Here is a 25913-nt window from a genome sequence, read left to right on the forward strand (position 1 = left end):
TCTGTGGTATTCAAAGATAATCAGATCCAATGCCAGTGAACGAGTATAGCCCTATTCACCACCAAAAGAGAACCGGGATGAATCATGCAAATCCAGTATTTGCTATATCAATTAAAAAATATAAATTATCCTATAATTAAATAATGATTTGAACGTTTTCGTAGCATCAGATCTTTCATGATCTTCAAAAAGGCGGTACGCGATCTTTCACGATCCATTTTTTGTAAATATTTTATTTTTTGCAAAATTTCTGATTATGCTAACACAAAGTAACTTTAAAAACTATTTGAATCCTCAAACTGAATGATAATTACAAAGAAAAGTTGTTTAGTCAGTCTGTTCACAATAGCTATACGTCATTGTATCCACCATAGTGGGGAAATTACCGTATCAACGTACCTCGATAGTGCATGATGCCGGCTTGAACTGTAATTCAGCCGATTAAGTTCTATTCTCAATCTGAAACTTGTATAAGAAATCAAAACTTATGAAGAACGGACAAATATACTGTTATTGATATAAGGCACCTAGTCTGTGGTATTCAAAGATAATCAGATCCAATGCCAGTGAACGAGTATAGCCCTATTCACCACCAAAAGAGAACCGGGATGAATCATGCAAATCCAGTATTTGCTATATCAATTAAAAAATATAAATTATCCTATAATTAAATAATGATTTGAACGTTTTCGTAGCATCAGATCTTTCATGATCTTCAAAAAGGCGGTACGCGATCTTTCACGATCCATTTTTTGTAAATATTTTATTTTTTGCAAAATTTCTGATTATGCTAACACAAAGTAACTTTAAAAACTATTTGAATCCTCAAACTGAATGATAATTACAAAGAAAAGTTGTTTAGTCATTCGAATTATGAAAAACATCTTGTTTATTTACATATTTAATGTCACTGAAATGTCGAGGAACAATCTGCCTTTTGTAGTTTTGTAAAAACGGTGTACTTTAAAATCTTGATTGTTCTGATCATAACGTTGAACCATTTAGACAGACAGTTTTATTTTTTTTTGTAAATTTGTCCGTATAATTTATTAAAATTATATTAGTAATTGACCTTGCATATGTCTTCTCGGTAAAATTTCCTTCACGATCCTATACCAGAACTTTCACGATCCAATCGCAATATTTGACCACCGTTAGGTACTCTTTCACGATCATTTTTCTCGATATACCGAATGACACCCGTGAAAATGTTTTTCCAAAGAGAAATTACCTTACCTTTAACAACTGTGTTTTCAATCTCTTGAATTGGTATATCACTAGAAATCTCAACCACTTCTGACCAATGGAATCCTATCAGAAACTGATATAAAAAGGCCCCCAGTATGGCTCCTATGTGTGGACCCAAAACAGGTATCCAGAAATATGTGTAGTCATTATAACTGCAATAAGTATAAATATAATTTCTACATAATATAAAGTAGGAGTTTAAGTTGGGTAACTAATACTATTTGTAATGGAAATTCTCAAAAGGACCAATTTTTATCTCATTCAATATCGTACCATATTGTGTATTCGAACAGTTGTATCACCCGATAATATTAGAAAGTGAGAAAATTCAATATACTTTTTTGTATGATGTAATCATGTAAAGTATGTGATTTTGTCAGCTATGTTTAAAAATGCTTGCAAATACATCATTGATATATTTTTTTAAAGGCTACCTGTTGTGTACCTACATTATAACTCGGAGAGTTTAAGTACTTTCCTTTAGATGGTGAGACCGATTTGTTTTTTTTTTGATTTTCGGTTTTACACAATCGACGTGAATATCAAACGAAAAAGAAAATAATGATATTTACCTGAATACTTCCACACCCCACCCTGCAATAGCAGTGAATATTCTGGGACCTAAATCACGTGCAGGATTAATGGCATATCCACAGTTAAAATGATAGCTCATTCCTATGGCAACAACTATTAAACCAATGGAGAATGGTATTAATCCTTTATGTGTTTCCATATTTCTGTCATCTGTTATTGCAAGAACACAACACAGAAGCATCGCTGTTCCGAGAAGCTGTTAAAAAGTAATTTTAATTCTATTATTTTTTCTATTTTTTAGTTGACCCAAAGAAGCAATTGTAGAGTCAGTTTGAATGCTACTTTGACATTTTTGTTCCCATTTTTTTAAAGGTCTTTTTAGATTTATACGTTAATCTAATATTTTACGCAACGTCTGAACGTCCACTTGTAAAGCTAAGCCGGACAAATGTAAGATGTGATAAATACGATTGTCATTTATATACACATGTAACGATCAGCCATTAACAAAAGACAATGTAAAGAGTATATATACCTGATCACCTATACACGTAGCTACTGAGGCAAAATCCTGTGGATATGTTGCCCAGATCCCCGCTGTGCCATTCGGTCCCGATACCATTCTGTTTCCTCCATCAAAATTATTCAGAGCATCTTAAATTAAGGTGAAATATATACATTTATAGTGAATGACGGTTGCTTAACTAATTTTATGCATTTCCAGGGCGAACAAAATTAAATTGCCAAGTAGAACAAAATTAAATTGCCAAGTAGCTTCTTCAAAGTGGGTCATCCTGGATAAAGGTTATGACTATATGAAATGCCGCTTGAAAACGTGTTTCTCTAATTCTTTGGCTTTTTAAAAAAAGCAATTATCAACGTGCTGTTGCCGATGATCTCAGTAGATGACTGGCTGAGTCAAAATGTCATATAAACCTTTATCAGCTCTCTGGATGAAATTGACAAATTCATAAAAACTTTTACCACGCGGAAATAGTTTGACCTTCATAAATTGTTGTTTAGTTGTTTACTATGTCATATGAATATATAAATTTCATTAAATGCAATGTTTTTTTTTCTATTAAAGTTGTCTTTTATTGATGTTTGCTTCCATTTGATCAAGAGATGCATAAATGAAGTTTTTGCGCATCAAGTTCGTAAGAGTATGACGTAGAAATAAGGAATGAGGAAGGCACTCGAAGGCGATTTTCGTTTATCAAAAACAAAAAACTATTTGATAATCATAAGGGAAATCCCAATTCATTTATACCCTTTCTGAAAACTTTTCATTACAAAGTTTTCAATCGATTTTTAAGATGAAGTTTTATGTTCATACTATTACAAGGAAATAAAAATATTATCAAATTATATCTCTAATCGTTTTTTGGCACCTTGGTAATTTTCATAAATTCCCACAACTAAACAATGTTACTTGAGAAAGACACACACTTATTTATTTCAAAAACTTTATATAACTTGTTATTTACCATAGTACACAAAATATATCGTAGCTGAGGCAACGAATGCTCCCAAGTACTGGCCTATCATATAGAATGGTACTTTCTTCCATGGGACTTTCTTGATGCAGGCTAAGGCCACGGTAACAGCTGGATTTAAATGTCCTCCTAAAAATGTATGATTTCTTATTAACTGCTTGATCTGATTCTTGTATACAATGATGAACTCAGAACACAGACAATTAGAGGAGATGTAGGGTATGTGACAAGAAGACATAAATTTACCCCTCCCCCCAAAAAAAAAAAAATTAGCTTTTTGTTTTACAGAGTGGTACACAATAATTGTTAACTATTCAACCATAGATCATCGTTTCATGAAGACAACTATGGGATTAGATTTTGTTATATGCATGAAATCCAACCCATTTTTAATATTTCAAAAGTATCCGTTAAGTGGTAAAACAGTCTCTTGATATCTAGTGTCTTTCGGTGTGGCGTTGCAGTCAAATTGTTGTAAAAACCCACATCTCCTTTTATTTCAACTTCAAAGAATTTAAAAGTTTATCGAAAATTAAAAAAAAAATAAAAGATAATTGAATGTACAGGACACGGTACCATAGCCTTGCATCTGTTCATGGCTTCGCAATATTAAGTTGATGTTATTTTACCTGAAATACCACCAGCTATGTAAACTCCCATTGTAACTCCTATACCCCAAGACCAATGTATGGACGTGTGATCTCCAATCGTATTCCCACTTAAAACAGCTTGTGCAACAGATCCAAATCCAAATATCTAAATTTTAAAGAATAATGTATGAGTAGACAATATGAAGAATTAATGTTATCGTGATGAGCAACCTGAATTATCTCTATATTTATATAAAAAGAAATGTATAGTTAGAAGTGTTCGTTTGTTTTCTTTTGTTTTTATAGAACTCGTTTTGTTGTTTTGTTAACAAATCATAAGACTACATGTATTTGTACTTGAAGACCCAACTTTATCATAGTATCAAGATTTTCTATTAACATTTCTCTAATTCTTAGTCGATTTATCCTTTTCCTGACCTATTGATTATTGTTATTCGTTTGATCTCAATTAATCATTGGTCAAAATTCAATTATGACGTCAACTGTTCTTGCTTTCATCTGAATTTTCTATTTGGGCGTCACGGTAAAAGTCGACCATGCCTAATGACGTTACATAGAAAGAACACATCTTTTAGCAGATCATTGGAAAAGCAGATTAAGTTTGCCTGCATATCGTCTAAATATCACTAGAGAAACAGATTCTACCACCGAACTAGCGCAATACGATATTTCTCCACTCCCGGCAGTTAAATTTTAGATAATTAAAATCTCGCGTTTTAATTTGAAAATCTAACTGTCTCGAGTGGAGAAATATATTATTGCACTCGATGCAGTGGTAGAATTTATATTTCTCTAATTTGTGACGTCATGAAATCAAAGTACTGAAGTATTGAACATCGGATGACCGCAAGTTCTTGTGGATGGTCACAAGCACTTGTCTCAGAAAAAAAATCACATCTGTATACGAGGTTAATGAACAAAGAAATATTTTTTTTTTGAGACAAGTTCGTGCGTGGATAATGCATAAATGACAAGGAATTTAACGTCACCGTAATAACTATTATATTGTAGTGATACAAATCGGTATACTTTGGTTTGTTGTTATATATTATGTTAATATTTGTATATAACAGTTACATGTATATATAATTTTCATCCATTTTTATATCATTCTATTCTACTATTCTAAAAATAGTGCAGTGCAAGTGCATGGTGGACACTCTTCTGTAATGATTCGATTTTTCTAATATATTGGATTTGAGTAGGCTTTCATATTTTCCCGCAAAATGTTCTTGAGATATTCTTCCGCATGCGTTAACACAGTTTTTCTGTACGTGTGCATAGATAATATCAATGATTTTTTACTTATATATATATTTCTAACGACAAAACATTTTCATATTATTAATTTATGTTCTAAACAAAAATATTTTATGAGTATTCATTTGAGAAATGAATTTATAACAAGCGATAAGGAACGTTATTTTGCACTCGATAATGTCCGCGTATTTATAGATCGGTTACCAGTCAAACACGAAAGTTACGTAAGGCCACACCAAATTAATTTCTAGTTCTTCGGATTTTTTTCTTTGAAAAAGGGTATCGATCGAGCGAAATTTTTATATTTGTTTTTTTTTTAAATTTGATTTTTTGCAGGCGAACAAATTTTTTTACTAGCGAGCGCTATTAATTTTAATATTTAAAAAAAATAAAATCGATGAAAAGCATTTTATGCAAGCGAGCGATCAGAAATTTACACTGTTTGGTGTTTCATGTTTTTATATATCTTATATTACCTTACTTTGCTTATCAATTTGTTCTGTGACACCCTGTTGAATTATTTTCACAACATTTTCAGTACAAATATGGTTAACTAGTAGCAAAACCTATAACTTCGTGTAGTCTGCTCAAATAAAGATCCTGCCTGAACATGAAAAAGTGCAACAGCTGTCAACTTTGAACAGTCAGACATCCATGTTTGATGTAATTTATAATTGATGTGTTATAAAAATAAGGAGATGTGGTATGATAGCCAAAGAGACTATCCAACAAGGTTCAAATGAAGTGGATGTATGCAATTATAGGCAACGTACAGCCTTCATCAATGAGAAAACCCATACCGTACAGTTGGCTATAAAAGGCCCCGACATGAAAATATGAAACAATTCAATTGAGAAAACTAACAACTTATTTTATAACCAAACAGTTTACGATAAACAAATATGACAGACATGAACCAACGACAACCAGTGAACTACAGCTCCTGACTTGGGACAGGCACATATAGAATGTTGTTTAAATAAAGGTATGCAAAGCATATATGCATGTAAAAAACTTGTATATACAACAGTACGTATTTGTGTATACAACAGGCTGGAAATTTGATAAGGACTGTCCTTCAAAAACCACACCAATTTATACTAATTAGTATTCAAATGCATCACACAAGATGCTATATACTAAACAAAAAGAACATTTAAATACAGTCCACTTATTCATTGCTTTGCTGAAGAATTTACTAGCAATAAAATATTTGTAATCTTTGAATTTCCAGCTTTAATCTTGGAATTATGAACTTTAATCTTGGAATTATCAACTTTAATCTTGGAATTTCCACTTTTTATCTTGGAATTATCAACTTTAATCGTTGAATTATCAACATTAAACTTGGAAATTCCAACTTTAATGTTGATAATTCCAAGATTAAAGTTGATAATTCCAAGGTTAAAGTTGAAAATTCCAAGATTAAAGTTGAATTTTTTTGGTAGTGGTGTGCTATGTTTGTCTAAAACAATATACCTATTTTTATATAATATTAACTAATATTTGGTACCTTTATTTATTATAAAAATTGTGACCCGCCATGACATTTCCAGGCTTATGGAAGTAGAACGTCATTGTTAGAAAAATTATAAACATGACAAATTTCGAGATTCAATGGAATAAGTATTTGTGAAGAAGAGATAAACACGTTACCTTGGCTTCTTTTTTTGCGGACGCTGAATTATACATCATATATAAGTTTTGAAGAAGTTTTACGTTATCGTTTGAAGTGAAAAATATTTGAATCTACATTTTAAATTGATACAAAAAAAAATTCTCTGCTGTATAGATTTTCTTTCATAAATGGAGTCTGAAATTTATCCATAATAAATGCACCGTATCAAATGCATATAAGAGAACACCTACTTATAAACTGCTACGCGTCGCAAACTATGTATAGAGACATGCATAATAAATCTAAATTATAAGACAAATTTAAAGAAAGGAATTCTTAAAGCTTACTTTGACAAATTTTAAACTAACTTCATTTCAACAAGTTTAAATTAAAATAGAGCTACAAAACAATCAAAATTCTCTGCTCTATAGATTTTCTTTCATAAATCAAGGACGTATAGCTAACATATACGTCTTTGCATAAATGGAGTCTGAAATATATCCATAATAAATGCACCGTATCAAATCATATATGAGAACACCTACTTATAAACTGTTAATCGTCGCATACTATGTATAGAGACATGCATGATAAATCTAAATTAAAAGACAATTTAAAAAAAGGACTTCTTATGGCTTACTTTGACAAATTTTGAACTAACTTCATTTCAACAAGTTTAAATTACATGTTCTATAATACAGCTAAGAATTGTTTGTATTGTAGTAAATACGCTATGAACATTACTAAGCGCCAATAAATACAATGATTTTGTATTTTATAAATTAGTGCCTTCAATAAATAAAAGTCGTCATAGAACAGTCTCATTTTCATACCGGTATTCGAAATGACTCGTTTCATTGCTATTACAACAAATATGTCATAATAACATGACAGAGAATTTTGTTTCGAATATTCTAGATAAATAAACAAAACGCAAATTTTAGACAATGCACCCTCTTTAGCCTATAAGTGGCTAGTCACATATAGTTAACCACGTTTTTCTCAGAATGACTTTTTACCTCCATAAGTCTGGATATGTCATGGCTAGTCACATATATGTAATAAAATATGTACAAAGAATGACCTTTACTTGTGTACAATACTTTAATGTAAATATAAAGTCCCTGATTGATTCAAATACCACAATTGGCCATTAATATAAGATTTCAATAACATATTTGTAAAAGACATGTAGAATATACCAAATCAATATAAAATTATGAAAGAACTATGCATATCAATATAGAATGTCATTAAAAAGTAGCGTCATAAATATAAAATCTCGCAAAATTATGGCCAATATTTTTGGCATATCCACGTATACCCATTATTGGGAAGTTACAGCCCCCCCCTCCTTTTTTTCATGGATATTAGGCTACGTGAAACTATACAAGACTTTAGATACACGTCTATTTTTCTGTAATATTTTACAAAAAATGAAGCCGAGAAAACAATTATAATTAGATTAAGTATACGGAAAAACACAATAAACTATGGACTAGAAGTAATATATCAGTCATTTTTAAGATTAAAGTTGATAATTCCAAGATTAAAGTTGGAATTTCCAAGTTTAATGTTGATAATTCCAAGATTTTAGTTGGAAATTCCAAGATTAAAGTTGATAATTCCAAGATTAATGCTGATAATTCAAAGATTAAAGATGATAATTCCAAGATTAAAGTTGATAATCCCAAGATAAAAGATTAAAGTTGATAATTTCAAGATCAATGTCGACAATTTGAAAAAAAATAAATAAAAAGGATGGCCCTAATACGCTTCCGTAAAAACCATTATTATACTTAACAATGTAAGTTAAACTAACAATGAAAATAATACAATTACAATAAATGAAGCCATAAATATTGATTTTCTATTGTACAAAAGGAGATAATTCAGTAAAAAATGCATTTTCTAAAATCTTTAAAAAGTATCTATTTTTTCTTCAAATTAAGCATTCTGCTCTTGATACATTATAAGTGTTTCGATATTTCTTTTCTTTTCATAAAGTAAAATATAAAACAAAGCATACGAAGGTGTAATAAGTGAATGTTTAGACCAAAAAACTGATTGTGATTTTTTTCTATGATTCTGTTGAAAAATGTCAAAATTTGCAATTTCTGAAAAAAAATAAAAAAATAAATCTGTATATCCATGTTGTTTTAAAGTGTTTTTTTTTTAAAAGAGCAATAATCTAACAAGGTGTAGATAGCTAACAAATTACAGTCACCATAACATTGATTTTTATATAACCAAGGGGATATTACAAAGAAATCTAATTATAAAAACAGGCTTCTAAAATAATTTGTGCTGTCATATAGTTAACTCGTCAAAATTAAACTCATCTCATGTAGTTATACATAAAATGAATAATTAGTTTTACCTACTAATAGTGTGAAAGTTCCTAAAAATTCTGCAAACGTTTCACGAATAATATTATTCCTTATTCTAACTTTACTGGAAAATGCCTCCATATTGTTGCATTTTAAGTTTACACATGCACTACACTGGATATATTATATCGAAAGAACTGGGTCATGTAAATACTAATAATTGTATAAAAACTCCTATCTCACAGGAGCACTGTAATGTTTCTCCAATGCCGATAAGGTATATATGGTCAGAAGATTCTGAGCTTTTATTTCAAGAAGCATTATTATCATTACAAACAGACATAACTCATTTTTTAGATAAACCTATAGTAAATACAATCACCAATATTAATGCTGCGGCCACTAAATTGGCTAATTTTTTCACTCATGCAGCAGATATCTCACTTAGAAAAAGCTAAAAAAACAAAAAAACCTACAGCTAAGCACAAAAAATGGTTTGATAAGGATCTGCGAACTATGAGACAAAATTTGATGAATTATGGAAAGGTTTTTACAAAATATCCCAAAGATCCATATGTAAAAAACATTTTTACAAACTTTATCTTGAATACAACAAAAGTAGAAAAATAAAGCAAAAAACTTACAAAAATAATGTATTACAAGAACTTGAAACACTTCATGACAACAATCCTAGATTATACTGGAAAATGTTAAGTAATTTACAAGAAAAACACACAGATACAGATGAAAACTGCATTACACCTTCCATGTGGTTAAAGCATTTTCAAGGATTGAATGAAGGAAAAGAACACTTTCTTTCAAGAATAAATGAACTTGAAGAAAAACTAAAAAGCTTGGAAAATGTAAAATGTTTCAACGAGTTTGATTTTCCAATACATGAGAGTGAGATTGCAGATGCCATATCAAAGATTAAAAAGAACAAATCTCCAGGTTTGGATAAAATCACAAATAACATGATAAAATGTAGTCAGTCAGCTCTCTTAAAATGTTTTAAGAAGCTATTTAATGCCTGTTTAAGCTCAGGAATATACCAGTTACAAGCTGGGCAGAGGGTTACATAACACCATTACATAAAGCACATGATATTCATGATCCGAACAACTATCGTGGATTGACAATTACAAGCTCGATAGGCAAATTATTTAATTGTGTTTTAAATTCACGTCTTGACAAATTTTTAATTAAATTTAATATCATAGATGAGTGTCAAATTGGTTTTAAAAAGAAAGCAAGAACTTCGGACCATATGTTTGTTTTGAAAACCATTATTGATAAGTATTGAGGCTTGTTTAAGGGGGATATCAATATCCCATATCCCATTAAGTTTTTGTCCCAATATCCCATATCCCTATAATGTTTACCTCTAATATCCCAATAAATGTTTTTTACAAATATCCCGTATCCCTAAAACTATTTTGAAATATCCCCATAAATCATTAATTCATTCCCAAACCTATTTTTGTATACAACATTCGTAAATACATGTTGTATACGTTGTAGTAAGGATATCAAGGATATTGGCTTTTTCACAGAGAAAAGTTAATCATTCAGAATTAACAAGAGACCTTTACATTTTAATCTACATGTCTCTGGAATAACAACTATGTAATTAAGCGTTTATAACGTCAGTGGATAAATAAAAAAGTTACTGTAGAGATATGCGTGAGACACCAAATGTGAGCTAAAAGGCACGTAGCTAAGAGAATCACCCTATGTGTCTCTATACCATTGTACTTTGGTTTACGAGAATAAAGATATATAAATAAGATGGCACGTCGCTTTAATAGAAATGCTAAAAAGCAAAAAAACGGATTCTACAATAAAAAAAAACAAAACGGAATGAATATAATATGCAGCAAAGAGCTGCACATGCAAAAAAGCATGTAGGTAATCTATCAAAACGAAAATTATTAAATCAGGAATATATCATGTTGGCGAAAGGCTTGAAATTTATACCAACGCCATCAAGCAAAAATGCAAACACGTCTATAATACTTAAAGACTACAATGAATTTGCTAGACAACTGCGATGTCGATATATGTTCAGTCATGAAGACAAAAATGACCCTCATCCATTTCGTAGCAATATAGGATATAAAACCTGCTCCTACGTGAAAAATTATATCGATTTAACAAAGCTTGAATTATCTTTTTTACCAATAAAAAAATGTAAAATAAAAATTACTAAGGGCGAAAGAATAGCACTACGCAATTTGAAAAATGATGACACAATAGTAATAAAAAGGCAGATAAAAGTTCAAATTGTGTTATTTCAAACAGATTAGACTACATAACAGAAGTCAAGACAACTAAATACTCGACATTACTGCCAATTAGATTCATTTTAAGGGGCATTGGCTGTCAAATTCATGTTCACCGATTTTACCCAAATTCTCATATTTGGTTTATAACATACTAAAACGTATATCCAAATCATAAAAAGTCTAAAATAAACAATTTACAAGGCATGGGCTCGATAATATGTTTCATCGTTTCGTGTGTACTTTAGTCTACACGCCATCTAGTTAACTATCGAGTTGACCTCCGAAGACTGCCGACGCTCATATAAGCGATTTATAAAGTTTTTTGACATAAATATAGATATAAATAAATAGCAAACTCGTGCAATAGGATTTTTTTTAGGTCTGTTTAATTTCATATTATAGGTTAAAAATATAGGAGCAATGGATTCATAACATATGATGGAACATCAGATGAAATTACAGATGTTTTTCGTCTAGCAAATAATTTTAACTCCTTATTGAAGTCCACCTATGAAATCTCAAACGACAAAATGTCGTTCTTAGATGTTGATATAATTAAAGGTTAAATATTTACAACACATGGCATTCTTGACCTTGAAATACATTTTGAAGAATTCTTATCTCTATCTGCATAGAAATAGCTGTCACTCACAGCATGTATTCCGAGGATTTATTAAAGGTAAAGCAATACGGCAAATTAGAAACACAAGTGACTATAACAAATTCATAAACAATCTAACTAATTTCAAAGAGAAATTATTAGATAGAGGTTATGATAACGTGGAAATAGATGATAGTATTACTGATGCTTTATCAATTGACTGTACTGAATTATTACAGCAAAATAAATCGAAGGAAAAAGAAAATATTCCGTGTGTTTTAATAACTAAATGTAACCCATATATACGTAAAAATAAAGAAACGTATCATGAAACTCTGGCATTTATTACAGTTTGACAAAGATTGTGCACTATTCAATGCTGCACCAATAGTTTCGTATAGGCTAGCAAACATAAAAGTGTAGTAGATCAAAGTTAAAGACTTTAACATAAAATTGACAGTTGGACCCCTGAAGATGGCTGATCTGTCATAATAAGTAGATCTATTGATGAAGAATTAACATATAAATATATTAATAAATACATGAATAATTTTCATATTTGATTATATTAAAATAATGCATCTAAAATGACCATCCCAAGCCAAACCCTCTAATCCCAAGCTTTAACTGCCGAAACACTAAAATAATGATCAATAATTTTGGGTCCTATCATGCAATGTGGGATGTGGTTGCATGGGTGTTTTATAATAACAAAACTCAATGAAAATCAACGATGTAAATATTTCTGTACTAAACTTTTAATTTACAATTTATTTTTTTCATTTTCAAAATTTAATATCCCTAAAAATGCATCTATATCCCATATCCCATTTATTTTTAGGACAAATATCCCATATCCCTAACATTAAAATGGCAAATATCCCGTATCCCAATATACCCTATACAAGCCTCAGTATTGTAGTTCATGTAATGGAAGACTGTATGTCGCCTGCTTTGTTGACTTTCAAAAAGCATATGATACTGTTATTCACACTGGTATTAAATTGAAACTCTTGGAAATAGGTGTTGGATCTCTATTCTATAACATTGTAAAGAATATGTATGCATTAAGCAGATCATGCATAAAAATAAATAATAACTTAACAGAAAGTTATGGTGTCAAGCTTGGTGTTAAACAAGGCGATAACCTTAGTCCTAATCTTTTTAAAATTTTTATTAATGATTTACCAAAATACCTGCAGACTATAGATGATACTATAACCTTGAACAACCGTTCGGTTCATTGTTTAATGTATGCAGATGACATTATTTTACTATCAAGTTCTCCGGAAGGACTTCAAAAGAAACTTGATTTACTTGATCAATATTGTAATGATTGGTGTCTAACTGTAAATACCAAAAAAAAAAAACCAACAAAAGTGTTGATATTCAACAATTCAGGTAGACATATCCATCATATTTTTAAGATTAAAAATGTGTTGCTTGAATGTGTAAATAGATACAAATATCTTGGTATTCACTTCTGTGCATCAGGATCATTTTCCTTTGCGCAAGAAGAACTCTATAAAAAAGCCTTAAAAGCATACTTCAAATTATCAAAAGATTTATTGTCACTGAATCCTTCTGTTAAAACTAGTGTGCATGTTTTTGATCATACAATTAAACCAATTCTATTATATGGTTGTGAGGTGTGGGGAATGTTTAATCCGTTCACATCTGAATTTAGAATGGCTTGTTAACCTTTCATCAAATTTATTATAAATGTCACGCAGAAAAACTATGGAAAGCCAACGGGGTCAAAATTCTTACTTCGTAACTTGTCAATTTGTAACTTGTATCTTTGTAATTTCAAACTTCTTACTTCGTAAATTGTCAATTTGTAACTTGTACCTTTGTAATTTGAAAATTCGTAATACGTACATTTGTCAATTTGTAACTTGTAACTGTGTGATTTCAAAATTCTTCATTGGTAAATTGCAATTTGTATATTGATGTTTTGTAACTTGTCGACTCGTTAAATGTCGATTCGTAAATTGTCAATTTGTATATTGATGTTTTGTAACTTGTCGATTCGTTAAATGTCGATTTGTAAATTTTCATTTTGTATATTGATATTTTGTAACTTGTCGATTCGTGAAATGTCGATTTGTGATTTGTCAATTTGTATATTGATGTTTTGTAACTTGTCAATCGATTCGTTAAATGTCGATTTGTAATTTGTCATTGTTGTATTATGCGAACGATCATTATGACGACAGATGGCGCTCGGTTTCCTCTTCAGTGTATAAGCCTCCTGTAAGTAGGAGCACTTCCATGTGGAGTATATACCTAAGTAATTTTATAAATCAATTATGTACAGCATATACAATTAAAAGAAAATAAATAGATAAATACATTGTTCGGTTTATATGGCATATACCAGGGACTCAGCTTTATATAGAGTTGACCTCGAATAAACATGTATGTCTACCGTACTGGTCACCACAACTGGGAGGGGCAATTTCATCTTAATATTTGACCGGGTCAAAATTAGACTAAATACATGAAATATAGGACTGCGCTGAAAATTCAAACTTATATTGTTCTGGGTCGCAAATTTTGGACTAAATGTATGATGGGGGAAATGGGTGAACACCTATTATTCCTTAATATTATAATCTTAAGATATTGGAAAAGAATGTACTTTATATCTAATGATTTTTTAATACAAGAAGCACTGAAATGGATGAAAAATCTTTATTTATTTGGCTCTCGAGTAATGAAGATAAACATGTTTTATATTATGTACTTTGCAAAACAAATTGAATGAAGTATTATTTTAAATAAATGAGTCACTTAGTTAATGTATACTATATATTAAAACTGTATTGGTATATGCAATATTTTGTAATAAAATCTAAAGGAACCAGAAAACTTATCGAGAACTTAAATGGACTACCCATATTTCAATCGTAGCCAAGAATGCAAACTCAACCGTGACTAGGATTCCTGATAAGGAATTTGAGATAATGCCGACCAGAATGCAAGAAAACCGCATATATTTCACTGGTCAATAATGGAGTATGAAGCAATAGTATATGGGACCCCTACGAATACAGCGACAAGCTGTGAGTTTTATAACGAGGAGGCTACAAATCCAGAGAAGATGGTTGCCTCTCAAACACGCCCACCAACGGCAAACAGACAAAACGCTTAAGCCAGAAGCTAGTATTTCTGTACGAAGTGGTTGAGGGGCTGGTTCTTGCTATAGAACCTGACAAATTAAAAAAAAAAAAGCTCGTCCAAAAAGAACAATTGCTGCCAAGGGATTTGACAATTATCAGTCAATAAATATTGTGGAAAAAGAGATCAAGAACTACACAAAGTGTTTTGAGATTTCAGCGATCAAAATCCCACATTCCAACTCATTTTTTGTAAAAACAGTAATCGAGGGGAACCTCCTTGAAGACACTGTATTGCGCACACCGAGCGTTGACAGCTCATGTTAGATACTGCTCGCGTGCACCGTCAATAAATCATCTGCGCTCTCTCTACCATTGCATTAAAGCCAGAATTGGTATCCCGAACGTATTCCTACAGATACAGATACAGATCTAGAATGATCATGGTACTGGATCGATATATACTAGGAGCTGTCTCCTCTGGAAATTTTGTCGATGACCATGATCGTAAAACTATGAAATAGTTTCTTTTTTATTACACACCTATACCCACGTTTTACCAAAGTGACACCCTGCCGCTTTGACTTGTCAGATAGAAGATCTCGCCATTTGCATGACAGAAGCAATATTATCTCCAATCTGCTTACCCTAATTTCATTTCCACCTTGAAAATCGTTGAACATGATTTGGGGTGATGGCTGGGGGTTGCGGGGGAGGGCTGTCAGGGAATATTTTGAAGAGTAAAAAGGTGGCAAACTGTGAGACGGGGTAGCCTGGGATCCTGGCTCACTGTTCGACAGAAGAGCCAGGCGGAATACAACAACATGGTTTCGTCAATTGGATATTAGAATGATTCATAAAATTATTTTTAATTTCATATGAAATGCAAATTTCAAAATATTTAGCTTATATAATACAAACGTTATTGATTAACATCGTGAATCAACTGTTAATTAACGATCCGATCGACAGCAGTTGATAATGAGGGAATCGGGAAAATTTTGTTCTTTTTGTTTTGTAAATTTTTATAGAACGAAAAATCAGGTTGTGGCAATCCTTAGCGTCATGACCAGAAAAAATTTAGTAGGCATGTACAAATGAATACTAATATATTATATATATACATGTATGTCAGTCCTTCCCCCAGAGGACTCAGTCAGAATAAAATGGTCCGATAATAGCATTTTAGGATTAATAGAAACCGTTTTTACCTGGATTTTTACGTACTGATGTAGCGTTTTATAGCCGACTATATGGATTGGGTTTTTTTTCATTGTTGAAGGCCGTACGTTGCCTATAATTGCTTACATCGACTTTTATATTTGAACTGAGCCAGTCAAGGTCGTTAAAAACTTCCATTGTTTGTATATTTGAACTTTGGTGGATAGTTGTCTCATTGACAATCATTCTGTTTATTACCACATGCCCCACATCTCCTTATATCTATTTACCCGAATAATTCAGTCGCTATGTTTCGCTAATATACGATTACACCATTAACCTCGCAAGTAGGAGAGACTCGATTAACGTGATAGGAAGGAACTATTTGGGTTGTATTTTTATATAGTTTCCGTTCTCGAACGATACGGCCACCTGTCGTCTTCAGAATACAAAATGTTCTGTATACATGCCATATACAAATAAAAATGTTATTATTCTAATATGTGTTCTTTAAGATGCATTTGCTGTACATATATGATTGATTTAAATTACTTGGGTATATACATTTACTCCATATGGAGGTGCTCCTACTTACAGAAGGCTGATTCACCGAAGAAGAAACCGAGCGCCATCTGTCGTCATAATGATCGTTAGCATAATACAACAATGACAATTTACAAATCGACATTTAACGAATCGACAAGTTACAAAACATCAATATACAAATTGACAATTTACAAATCTACATTAAACGAATCGACATGTTACAAAACATCAATATACAAATTGACAATTTACGAATCGACATTTTACGAATCGACAAGTTACAAAACATCAATATACAAATTTACAATTTACAAATCGACAATTTACGAATCGACAAGTTACAAAACATCAATATACAAATTGACAAGTTACGAAGTAAGAATTTTGACCCCGTTGGCTTTCCATAAAAAACTGCATTTAAAATTCTGTAAATATATTCTTGGTGTCCACTCAAAAGTAACAAATATAGCTGTTTTATCTGAATTGGGCAGACTTCCTTTATATTACAATATTGTAAAAGCTATGGTTAAATACTATAACAGGTTAATAAAAAATCAGTTCATATCTCCACTGCTAGATATATAGTGCTTTTCATGAATCAATATTTTCAGGTACTCCTTCGTCCCAAGAATGGAATGGAACACACTACCGGAAAAAGCCACAACATCAGCTACACTCGAAGAGTTCAAAGCCAACCTTACCATCCTGTCAGAGGCCTTGACAGGCGCTTCTCAGACCTAGAACTCCTTAGATCCAAGATGTATATAGTTTTAATTTGTAAATAATAATTACTGTAAATAGTTACTGCTGGTTTTGATAAAGAAGGAGGAAAGGCCTCATGATTATACGAGCAAGAGTCATTATACACTCAAGAAGAGTCCGACTCTGTATTGAAAGAAGAAGAAGAAGTAATTCAAAAAATTATGACGTCTTGAATTAACCACCCCCTTTTATTCTAAAACGATAATTGCAGTTGTAAACAGACTTTGGTTTATTCGCATGTAAAGTTTTACCATGAATATATTCCTGCACGTAGTCGTTTTCAGTAAAATGTGTCTTGCAAACAACAGCTGATTGAGATGGACTCCACGATTTCATCGTGTTCTCGTCCAATCTGCGTATGGGCCATGGCGTTGGTCCAACTTTTCCTTCATTTTAAGTCATTTGGAAATGCATGTCCTCCTCTTAAATAACATCCAGGTACACAACAACAAGTACTAGGCATCGTTAATTAAAAATGTGATTGCAAATTTGCACAGTGCAGAAATCGGAAGTTAAGGAACAGGATCGGCTACCACGGCGCCACCTATTCAGGAACGATAATTTGCTACTTTATATAACGATAACGTCATCCATACGGCTTCACGTGCATACACAGAAATGCGCTTTAAATTTTATAATATGCAATATAATTCATGTTCAGTCGACCTTTAATTGTTATATCAACGACTGAAATGAATTAAAAACATCTAGATTGCAGATAACACTCGAAATTAACCCGACCGCTTTCAACACGGAATTCAAATAATTCTAGTTTGTCAATCGGTTGACTGCTTATAATGCGAAATACAATTATATAAAAAGTTTTTAAAATTAAGAAAACAAAATGATCGTTTCTTTATTTCCCAATGTAAATGAAATGAAACAAAAAACATTTTATGTCACAAAAAAAGAGGAGAAAATTAAATATTTCCGGATCTACTTGTGGTCCCACGTAGATATGTCGGATATCGCGGAAGGAAAGATTAACACGGGAACCAGAAAGGCATTAAAGCACTGCCTTTAAAAACTATGGTTTAAGTATTTGTGAATATCGTGTATACACAAAAATTTCTTATACCTGCAAATAAATGAATAGAAGGAAAGAAAGGCGGAATTTATTTTGCTGGAAAGTTGTCTCATAGGCATTCACATTTCGATTTCTTACCTTTATAGGGGAAGGTTAGCTGATAATAATCGTATCATATACTAGTATCTAAATAATAATGAGATATTGTTTTTCTGGGATTTTTGTTGGCATCAAAATGGTTTCTTAACTGCACTATTTTTATATTTTGCTTTTATCGCTGCAATATACAAATCTTAAAATAGAAATATAAAAAAAACGTTAAGGTTCAGTTGATTGTTTTAAAAGATACAACATGAGTCTGAGAGAGATCTATCTTACCTGTGAATTTATCATTCATGATCGTGAAACGTATCTCGATCGCTACTTTTTTCAACAACTTTCGGCCAGTGAAATCCAATCAAAACCTGGTACAAAAAGGCCTCAAGTATGGCGCCTACCACTGAACTACAGGCTCCTGACTAGTTTTTACCTTTCTTTATGGATTTTATTGTCATTCCGCGAATAGAAATCGAGTACCAAAAGAATCACAAAGAAAAATAGTTTACGCCGTCAGTGGTTCCCTTTCTTTGTGTCCTATAAATTGTTTTTATATTAATGACAAATCTTTGGTGTTTTGTTTATATCTACAACTTGTCCAGCATCAGGACGATTTAGACATATGGTATAAAACATGGCCTCTGATTTCATCGTATTATAGGGTTGCTTTCTCATTGCCGTTTATCCAAAATCTTTTTTGTATTCATATTTAATGAACCGAAATATTTGACACGTTCATTGATAATGGCACTACCTGAATATTTCAACTCCCCATCCAGCAATAGCAGTGAACATCGTGGAGCCAAATCACGTGCTGGATTGATGGTGTATCCACAGTTGAAATGGTATGTCATTCCAATCATAGTCAACCATTGATGGCGTAGCCACAGTTGAAATGGTATGTCATTCCAATCATAGTCAATCATTGATGGCGTAGCCACAGTTGAAATGGTATGTCATTCCAATCATAGTCAATCATTGATGGCGTATCCACAGTTGAAATGGTATGTCATTCCAATCATAATCAATCATTGATGGCGTATCCACAGTTGAAATGGTATGTCATTCTAATCATAGTCAATCATTGATGGTGTATCCACAGTTGAAATGGTATGTCATTCCAATCATAGTCAATCATTGATGGCGTATCCACAGTTGAAATGGTATGTCATTCCAATCATAGTCAGTCATTGATGGCGTATCCACAGTTGAAATGGTATGTCATTCCAATCATAGTCAATCATTGATGGCGTATCCACAGTTGAAATGGTATGTCATTCCAATCGTAGTCAATCATTGATGGCGTATCCACAGTTGAAATGGTATGTCATTCCAATCATAGTCAGTCATTGATGATGTATCCACAGTTGAAATGGTATGTCATTCCAATCATAGTCAACCATTGATGGCGTATCCACAGTTGAAATGGTATGTCATTCCAATCATAGTCAACCATTGATGGCGTATCCACAGTTGAAATGGTATGTCATTCCAATCATAGTCAACCATTGATGGCGTATCCACAGTTGAAATGGTATGTCATTCCAATCATAGTCAACCATTGATGGCGTATCCACAGTTGAAATGGTATGTCATTCCAATCATAGTCAACCATTGATGGCGTATCCACAGTTGAAATTGTATGTCATTCCAAGCAAAGTCAATCATTGACGGCGTATCCACAGTTGAAATGGTATGTCATTCCAATCATAGTCAATCACTGATGGCGTATCCACAGTTGAAATGGTATGTCATTTCAATCATAGACACTATCAAACCAATTGAGATTGGCATCAATCCTTTGGGTGTTTCCATATTTCTTTCATCTGTCATTGCCAGTATACAGATTAGTAACATGCCTGTTGCAAGAATCTATATATACAAAAACAAGTTGTGCCACTGGACGTTAAGCAACCAACAATCAATCAATCAAAAACAAGTTGTACCATTTATTTTTGTATCTTTGACGTGGAAAAATTTATTATAAACAGTTGGTGTGTTTTCTTGTTTTTGTCAATGTTTCTACACGAAATGATTCAATCTTTCTTATTTGGATACTTTTCCGATTATTTTTTTGTCAGTATATATGGGTATTAATCTTTAAGTTAAAACAAAATGTGTAAATCATTTTCTTATAAAAATAAGGAGATGTGATATGATATAGTCTATACAGGATCTGTCGTAAAAGTACTACGTATTTGAAATTAAAGGAATGTGTGAATCTGAAAGTCTTTTTATTTTTATATCCTAATATTTCATTTTATTTTTAATATTTAGTGTACAGTCGTAGATAATCCTCGAAGTTAACAACATTTCTATCAAGTGAATCTAAGGTTTATGACTATGCGGCTACTAGTATTAGTTTTATCTGTTTAATATGAAATGTTTCTGTACATCAGTTGTTTCTCACACCAAACGTTCTGAAGTTCATTAGAAGAAAAAACAACTTATTTTATTTAATAGTAATTTATTTGAATATCCCATCTTCACAAAAAATGTAATGATAATAGTTATAAACATATTTTGGGAAGACTGATGGTATTCATCCTGATTCTTATTCTTCTTTTATGTGGTTATCCTTAATTCAATTACAGAACTTTTATGATATTTAAGAATCCATTGATGGAGAAAACAAATTTTTGGTATAAAACTATTAAACGTCCAGTATGGTACTCTCTGGTAACAGTATATTCTCGTTTCCATATGTCACTGCGATCTGGGACCCATGCAACAATATAATTTTCATGTATTAGACCTATCACGATGTAATTTGATTTTACTGATTTTTTTTGTGAATATGCACACCGCTACATACCTATATTGTGTTTGTTTCAGTACAACTATCAATTTGATCAATATAAAAATAAGGATTTGAGGTATGATTGCCATTGAGACAAATATCCACAAAAGTTCAAATAAAGTAGATGTAAGCAATTATATTATTTACTTGGTCTCCAAAACAAGTAGCTACGGAGGCAAAATTCTGTGGATACGTTGAACAGATACCAGCTGTTGCGAATGGTCCAGATACCATTCTGATCCCCCCGTCATATTCGTTTAATGCGTCTGCAAGTAATTACACCAAGATATAAATAACAAGCATTCTGAGAGTATTGCATGGCAATACATTGTCCCCTACCGGGTAAAAATTCATTTTACTGGTACAAAATGCTAACTTGTTCTATAACTTGTCATGGTGTAAACAAAAAGTAAATATCATGTCAATATCTTCAAGTATGACTAAAAACAGTGTGGAAAACTGATTATATGAGTGAAAAAACATTAGATATGATTAATAGTTCTCTAAAATTAGATATGATGTAATACAGTGTATATCTATTTTCAAATTATAATCAAATATAATTAATAGTTCCAAATATTTGTTCTTTCATTTGTCACAAACTAATATAGATTTGTAACTTATCTATAAAATGTCAACAACCTTTATCTACACAATGTAATGTATTGAAATATATACATTAATGAAAATATATTATTATCTTATTAAAGGATTTCTCTTCATAATTTTTTTTTATATATATAGCATTCAGAAAATAAGTTTATACTAAATAACAAACAAACCTGCCAAAAAATTCTTCAAATAATTTAACGAAGAATGTCTTTTAAAAAATGAGTTATCTCCCTTTGTACAGAAATATGGTTTAACATAGTACTCTAACATAAGATATGGTCCAGAGTTATGGTACATAACTCTTGACTACATCATCAGACCAGAACAAAATTCGAACTTGATCTATAACTTGTCATGATAAAACTATATACCAAATATCAAATCAATATCTTCAAGATTGAAGAAAAAAGTGTGAGAAGCTGATTTGCCGGACAGACGGACAGATGGACAGACGGACAGACGGACGGAGTGCAAACCTAAAGTCCCCTTCGACTTCGTCGGTAGGGGACTAATAAAACAGACAGTTCATTAAAACAAATCCTGAAAGTACAAAGTAATGATAGTAGCAGGTAATCAACTAACCGAAAGCATTAGAACTGTCGATGAGTGCAGATGTCTAAAAGTCTATTCTATTTTGTTGTTGAACAAGGTTAAATTGAACAAAAGACAGAAACTGAAGTTGACTTAAAAGACAAGATGCTGGTTTCATAAATATTCCCAAAACATTCATGTATAATATGCAATATGTAAATTGATTTTTATGTGAAGTTGCCAGTGAAAGACATATAAATCTTTCTGTTGAAAGCAACGCAAAGTCCTGTAATTTATTTACATGCAGGGACAATGAACACAGCGTTGATTTGATTTGATTTTTAGTGTTTTAACGCCACTTTTAAACACCGCTTTTGGGCTATTTCGTGGCGGCCAGTTTTTATTGGTGGAGGAAGCCAGAGTGCCCGGAGAAAACCACCGACCTTCGATAGAAAAACTGACAATCCTAGTCAATTAAGATTGGAGTCGAGTGCACCCGCACGAGCAAGGTCAACACACAGCGTTGAAGTGGGATAACTAAATCTAACCATCGATGTTGCTACGTGTTACTAATTTGTTATCGACATAGAACATTGAAACAAAACTTCACACCTTAGGGGCCGACCATTTGATATTCTAGGGGAGGAGGCTTCAGAAGGATTTTTTTTACGGAGTATTCATTTGCACCCTTTTGCGAGTCTCGCATATATGCGTACACATTTATTTTCTGCATTTTGTTAGGCAAAATATATATTTTCATCCTGTTTTGGTCAAGATTATTTTTTTTAGTTGTTACCGGGCCAGAAAATTCATTTCCAAAATCTTCATGAAACCCCCTAACAAACCTCTCTCATTCTATTTCCCACGTGATATGAAATGGTCGTTCACTTACTAATACTACCAAATCTACATTTAATACGTTTATTTTGATACTTACCATAATATACAAAATAAATCACAGCTGATGCATCAAAAGATCCCAAATATTGGCTTAACATATAAAACGGTACTTTCATCCATAAAACTTTTTTTATGCAGGCCAGGGCCACGGTAACAGCTGGATTGAGATGACCACCTGAAAATACAAAGCTTTTATTCAATTTCGATGTCGCCCCGTACAATGCTTTGCTTACTTTATCGTCCAATATCGCAGAACTTAGGCTATGACATGTAATTACATATTTATTAGTTCTTGCTGCTGTCGACACGTTTAGAATATACTGTAAATTCAGATATTATTGCGTGCATTTATTATTGCGATTTTTCAAAAATGGACAAAAATGCGAGATTAATTATTGCGATATCATGAAAATCTGCATACAGATATATGCAATAGACATCAGAATGCGAGTTCTAATTATTGCGATAGTCACCCAGTCGCATTATTCGCATTAATAAAAACCTCGCAATAATTTTTGAATTTACAGTATTGAAGGGTGATGCGTGCATAGAAGAAGTGTTTACGTCTAGTTTGCATACAATTGGAGTTCATACACCTAAGCGTCCGACTGTTTTCTTGCACCTGTTTTTCTGTCTGTTCCCTCGTTGGTGATCATATGAATGTGCAAATGAATCGTTTCATGTTCTCCACAGCTCAGTACTGCATGGTTGTATAATTAACTGTTAAATATTTTACAGAAAAATCAGTGTTGATATTACTGATTTATATCAATATACGTGTGTCAAATGGACAGACCAAATGATGAAGTGTACACAGTCAAATACTTAAAACCTGTCACAATTTGGTTAAAATAGTTTTTACCAGAGATACCACCAGATATGTAAACTCCCATTGTCACTGCTATTCCCCATGCCCAGTGTATAGAGGAATGATTGCCAACGCCATCCCAGCTAAGAACTGCTTGGGCGACCGACACATCCCCAAGTACCTAAAAGTCAATAAATACAGTATAATTATTATGATTTAGTAAATAAGACAGAAAAATTAATATGAATTTATTGTTTCAAATCATGTCATAAAATCAAAAGCAAAAGGACAACGCTTGTATTGCTATTTTTCATCTCACAGTGAGAAATTCAGCGATTGTGAAAAGCTTACACCTCCCCTGCATTTTCAGGACGGTCCCTTGCATCGGTGTGAGCAGAATGCATGTCACATTACATTTGCGCACCGGAAAGTTAATATCAAAGAACTACGGACTATATATTTTAGTTTCTTGCAGAGGTAAGATCATTTGTCAATATCAAAACATTCATTTTTTTCAATGTGTTTTTTTTTTTCGTTTACTTGATTATTATGGCCGCATATAAATATAAACAATGGGTTCAGTTTTTGAGCTTAAGTTATTTCTACAAAGCAGTTGTTTTCCCTTTTATTCAATAATAATCTGTAATCCAAAGGACAGTACAAGACCGATAGTATACAAGAAATAAGGTTGATAACAAATATATGGAATCGAACATTGATTTAAGCTTTAACAATACGAACTGTCAATAAAACACGAACAAAAAAGAGAGACGTCTATAGAAGTCAATATATGTTAATGTATGAATATCAACTCGATTATGTATAACACGACTGTCTCAGACAAAACGGTAGGGCTAATTTCTCTTGTATTTGTTTCAGTCACAAGGTAAAAATCTAAAAGTCAAATCTTACTCAAAATTAAATATTGAAGAGTCTTTATCATATACGTAAGACTTTCCCAATTTTCCATATTTCCATTGAATAAAAATAATCAGTGCTATTTGCTGCTGTTGATTGAATATTGGTTGCTTAACGTCAAGTGGTGCTACTGTTGAAGGAACATTGATACACAATTGCATGTCTGACATGTTTATGTCAAATTGAAGGACTTCGCAAACCGGAATGAATTAATATGCATAAAATTCAATACAGAGCTTTACTTCCAACAGAATTTTGGATTTTGTTAACGATGTCAATATATTTTTCGGATAAATATTCAAAATTTTCCAAAATCTGTCATAATTGCGGTTTTTATCTGTCTTTGCGCGTTTACAATTTGTTGATCCGTTTTGAAATCAATCCATTTGAAATAAAGATCTGTGACCACGCTTCGCTTCGCTATGTATTCCAATCCGGAAAAGTTCTAAAATTACACAAATCTTTCAAACCAGTTGAAGATATCTGGGGCCCTGTTAAAACAATGTACTGTGCATAAAAATTTTCAAAGAGTTATGTTTGAACCATAGTAAATACTTCAAAGAAAGCATTTTTCTAACTTTAATTTGCGTTTAAAAAATTGGATCATAAACTATACAAATATCAAAATGTTCACTTTCTACACCTTT

The 25913-nt window shown here is 32.0% G+C and overlaps 1 protein-coding gene and 1 pseudogene across 1 annotated transcript; both read right to left on the minus strand.

Annotated features, from left to right (window-relative positions):
* Window positions 1-275: 275 nt before the first annotated feature.
* On the minus strand, window positions 276-9238 carry LOC127733414 (aquaporin-7-like). The gene is made up of 7 exons (XM_052242779.1): window positions 9152-9238; window positions 3908-4034; window positions 3270-3407; window positions 2318-2436; window positions 1821-2038; window positions 1232-1400; window positions 276-299 (listed from the first exon to the last, which is right to left on the minus strand). Exons 1-7 carry the CDS (start codon window positions 9236-9238, stop codon window positions 276-278), a joined length of 882 nt encoding a protein of 293 aa, XP_052098739.1.
* A 10209-nt stretch (window positions 9239-19447) lies between these two features.
* On the minus strand, window positions 19448-25436 carry LOC127733415 (aquaporin-10-like; annotated as a pseudogene).
* Between the last annotated feature and the right edge of the window lie 477 nt (window positions 25437-25913).

The sequence above is a fragment of the Mytilus californianus genome, unplaced genomic scaffold (assembly GCF_021869535.1).
Source record: "Mytilus californianus isolate M0D057914Y unplaced genomic scaffold, xbMytCali1.0.p SCAF_3, whole genome shotgun sequence".
Taxonomy (NCBI): domain Eukaryota; kingdom Metazoa; phylum Mollusca; class Bivalvia; order Mytilida; family Mytilidae; genus Mytilus; species Mytilus californianus.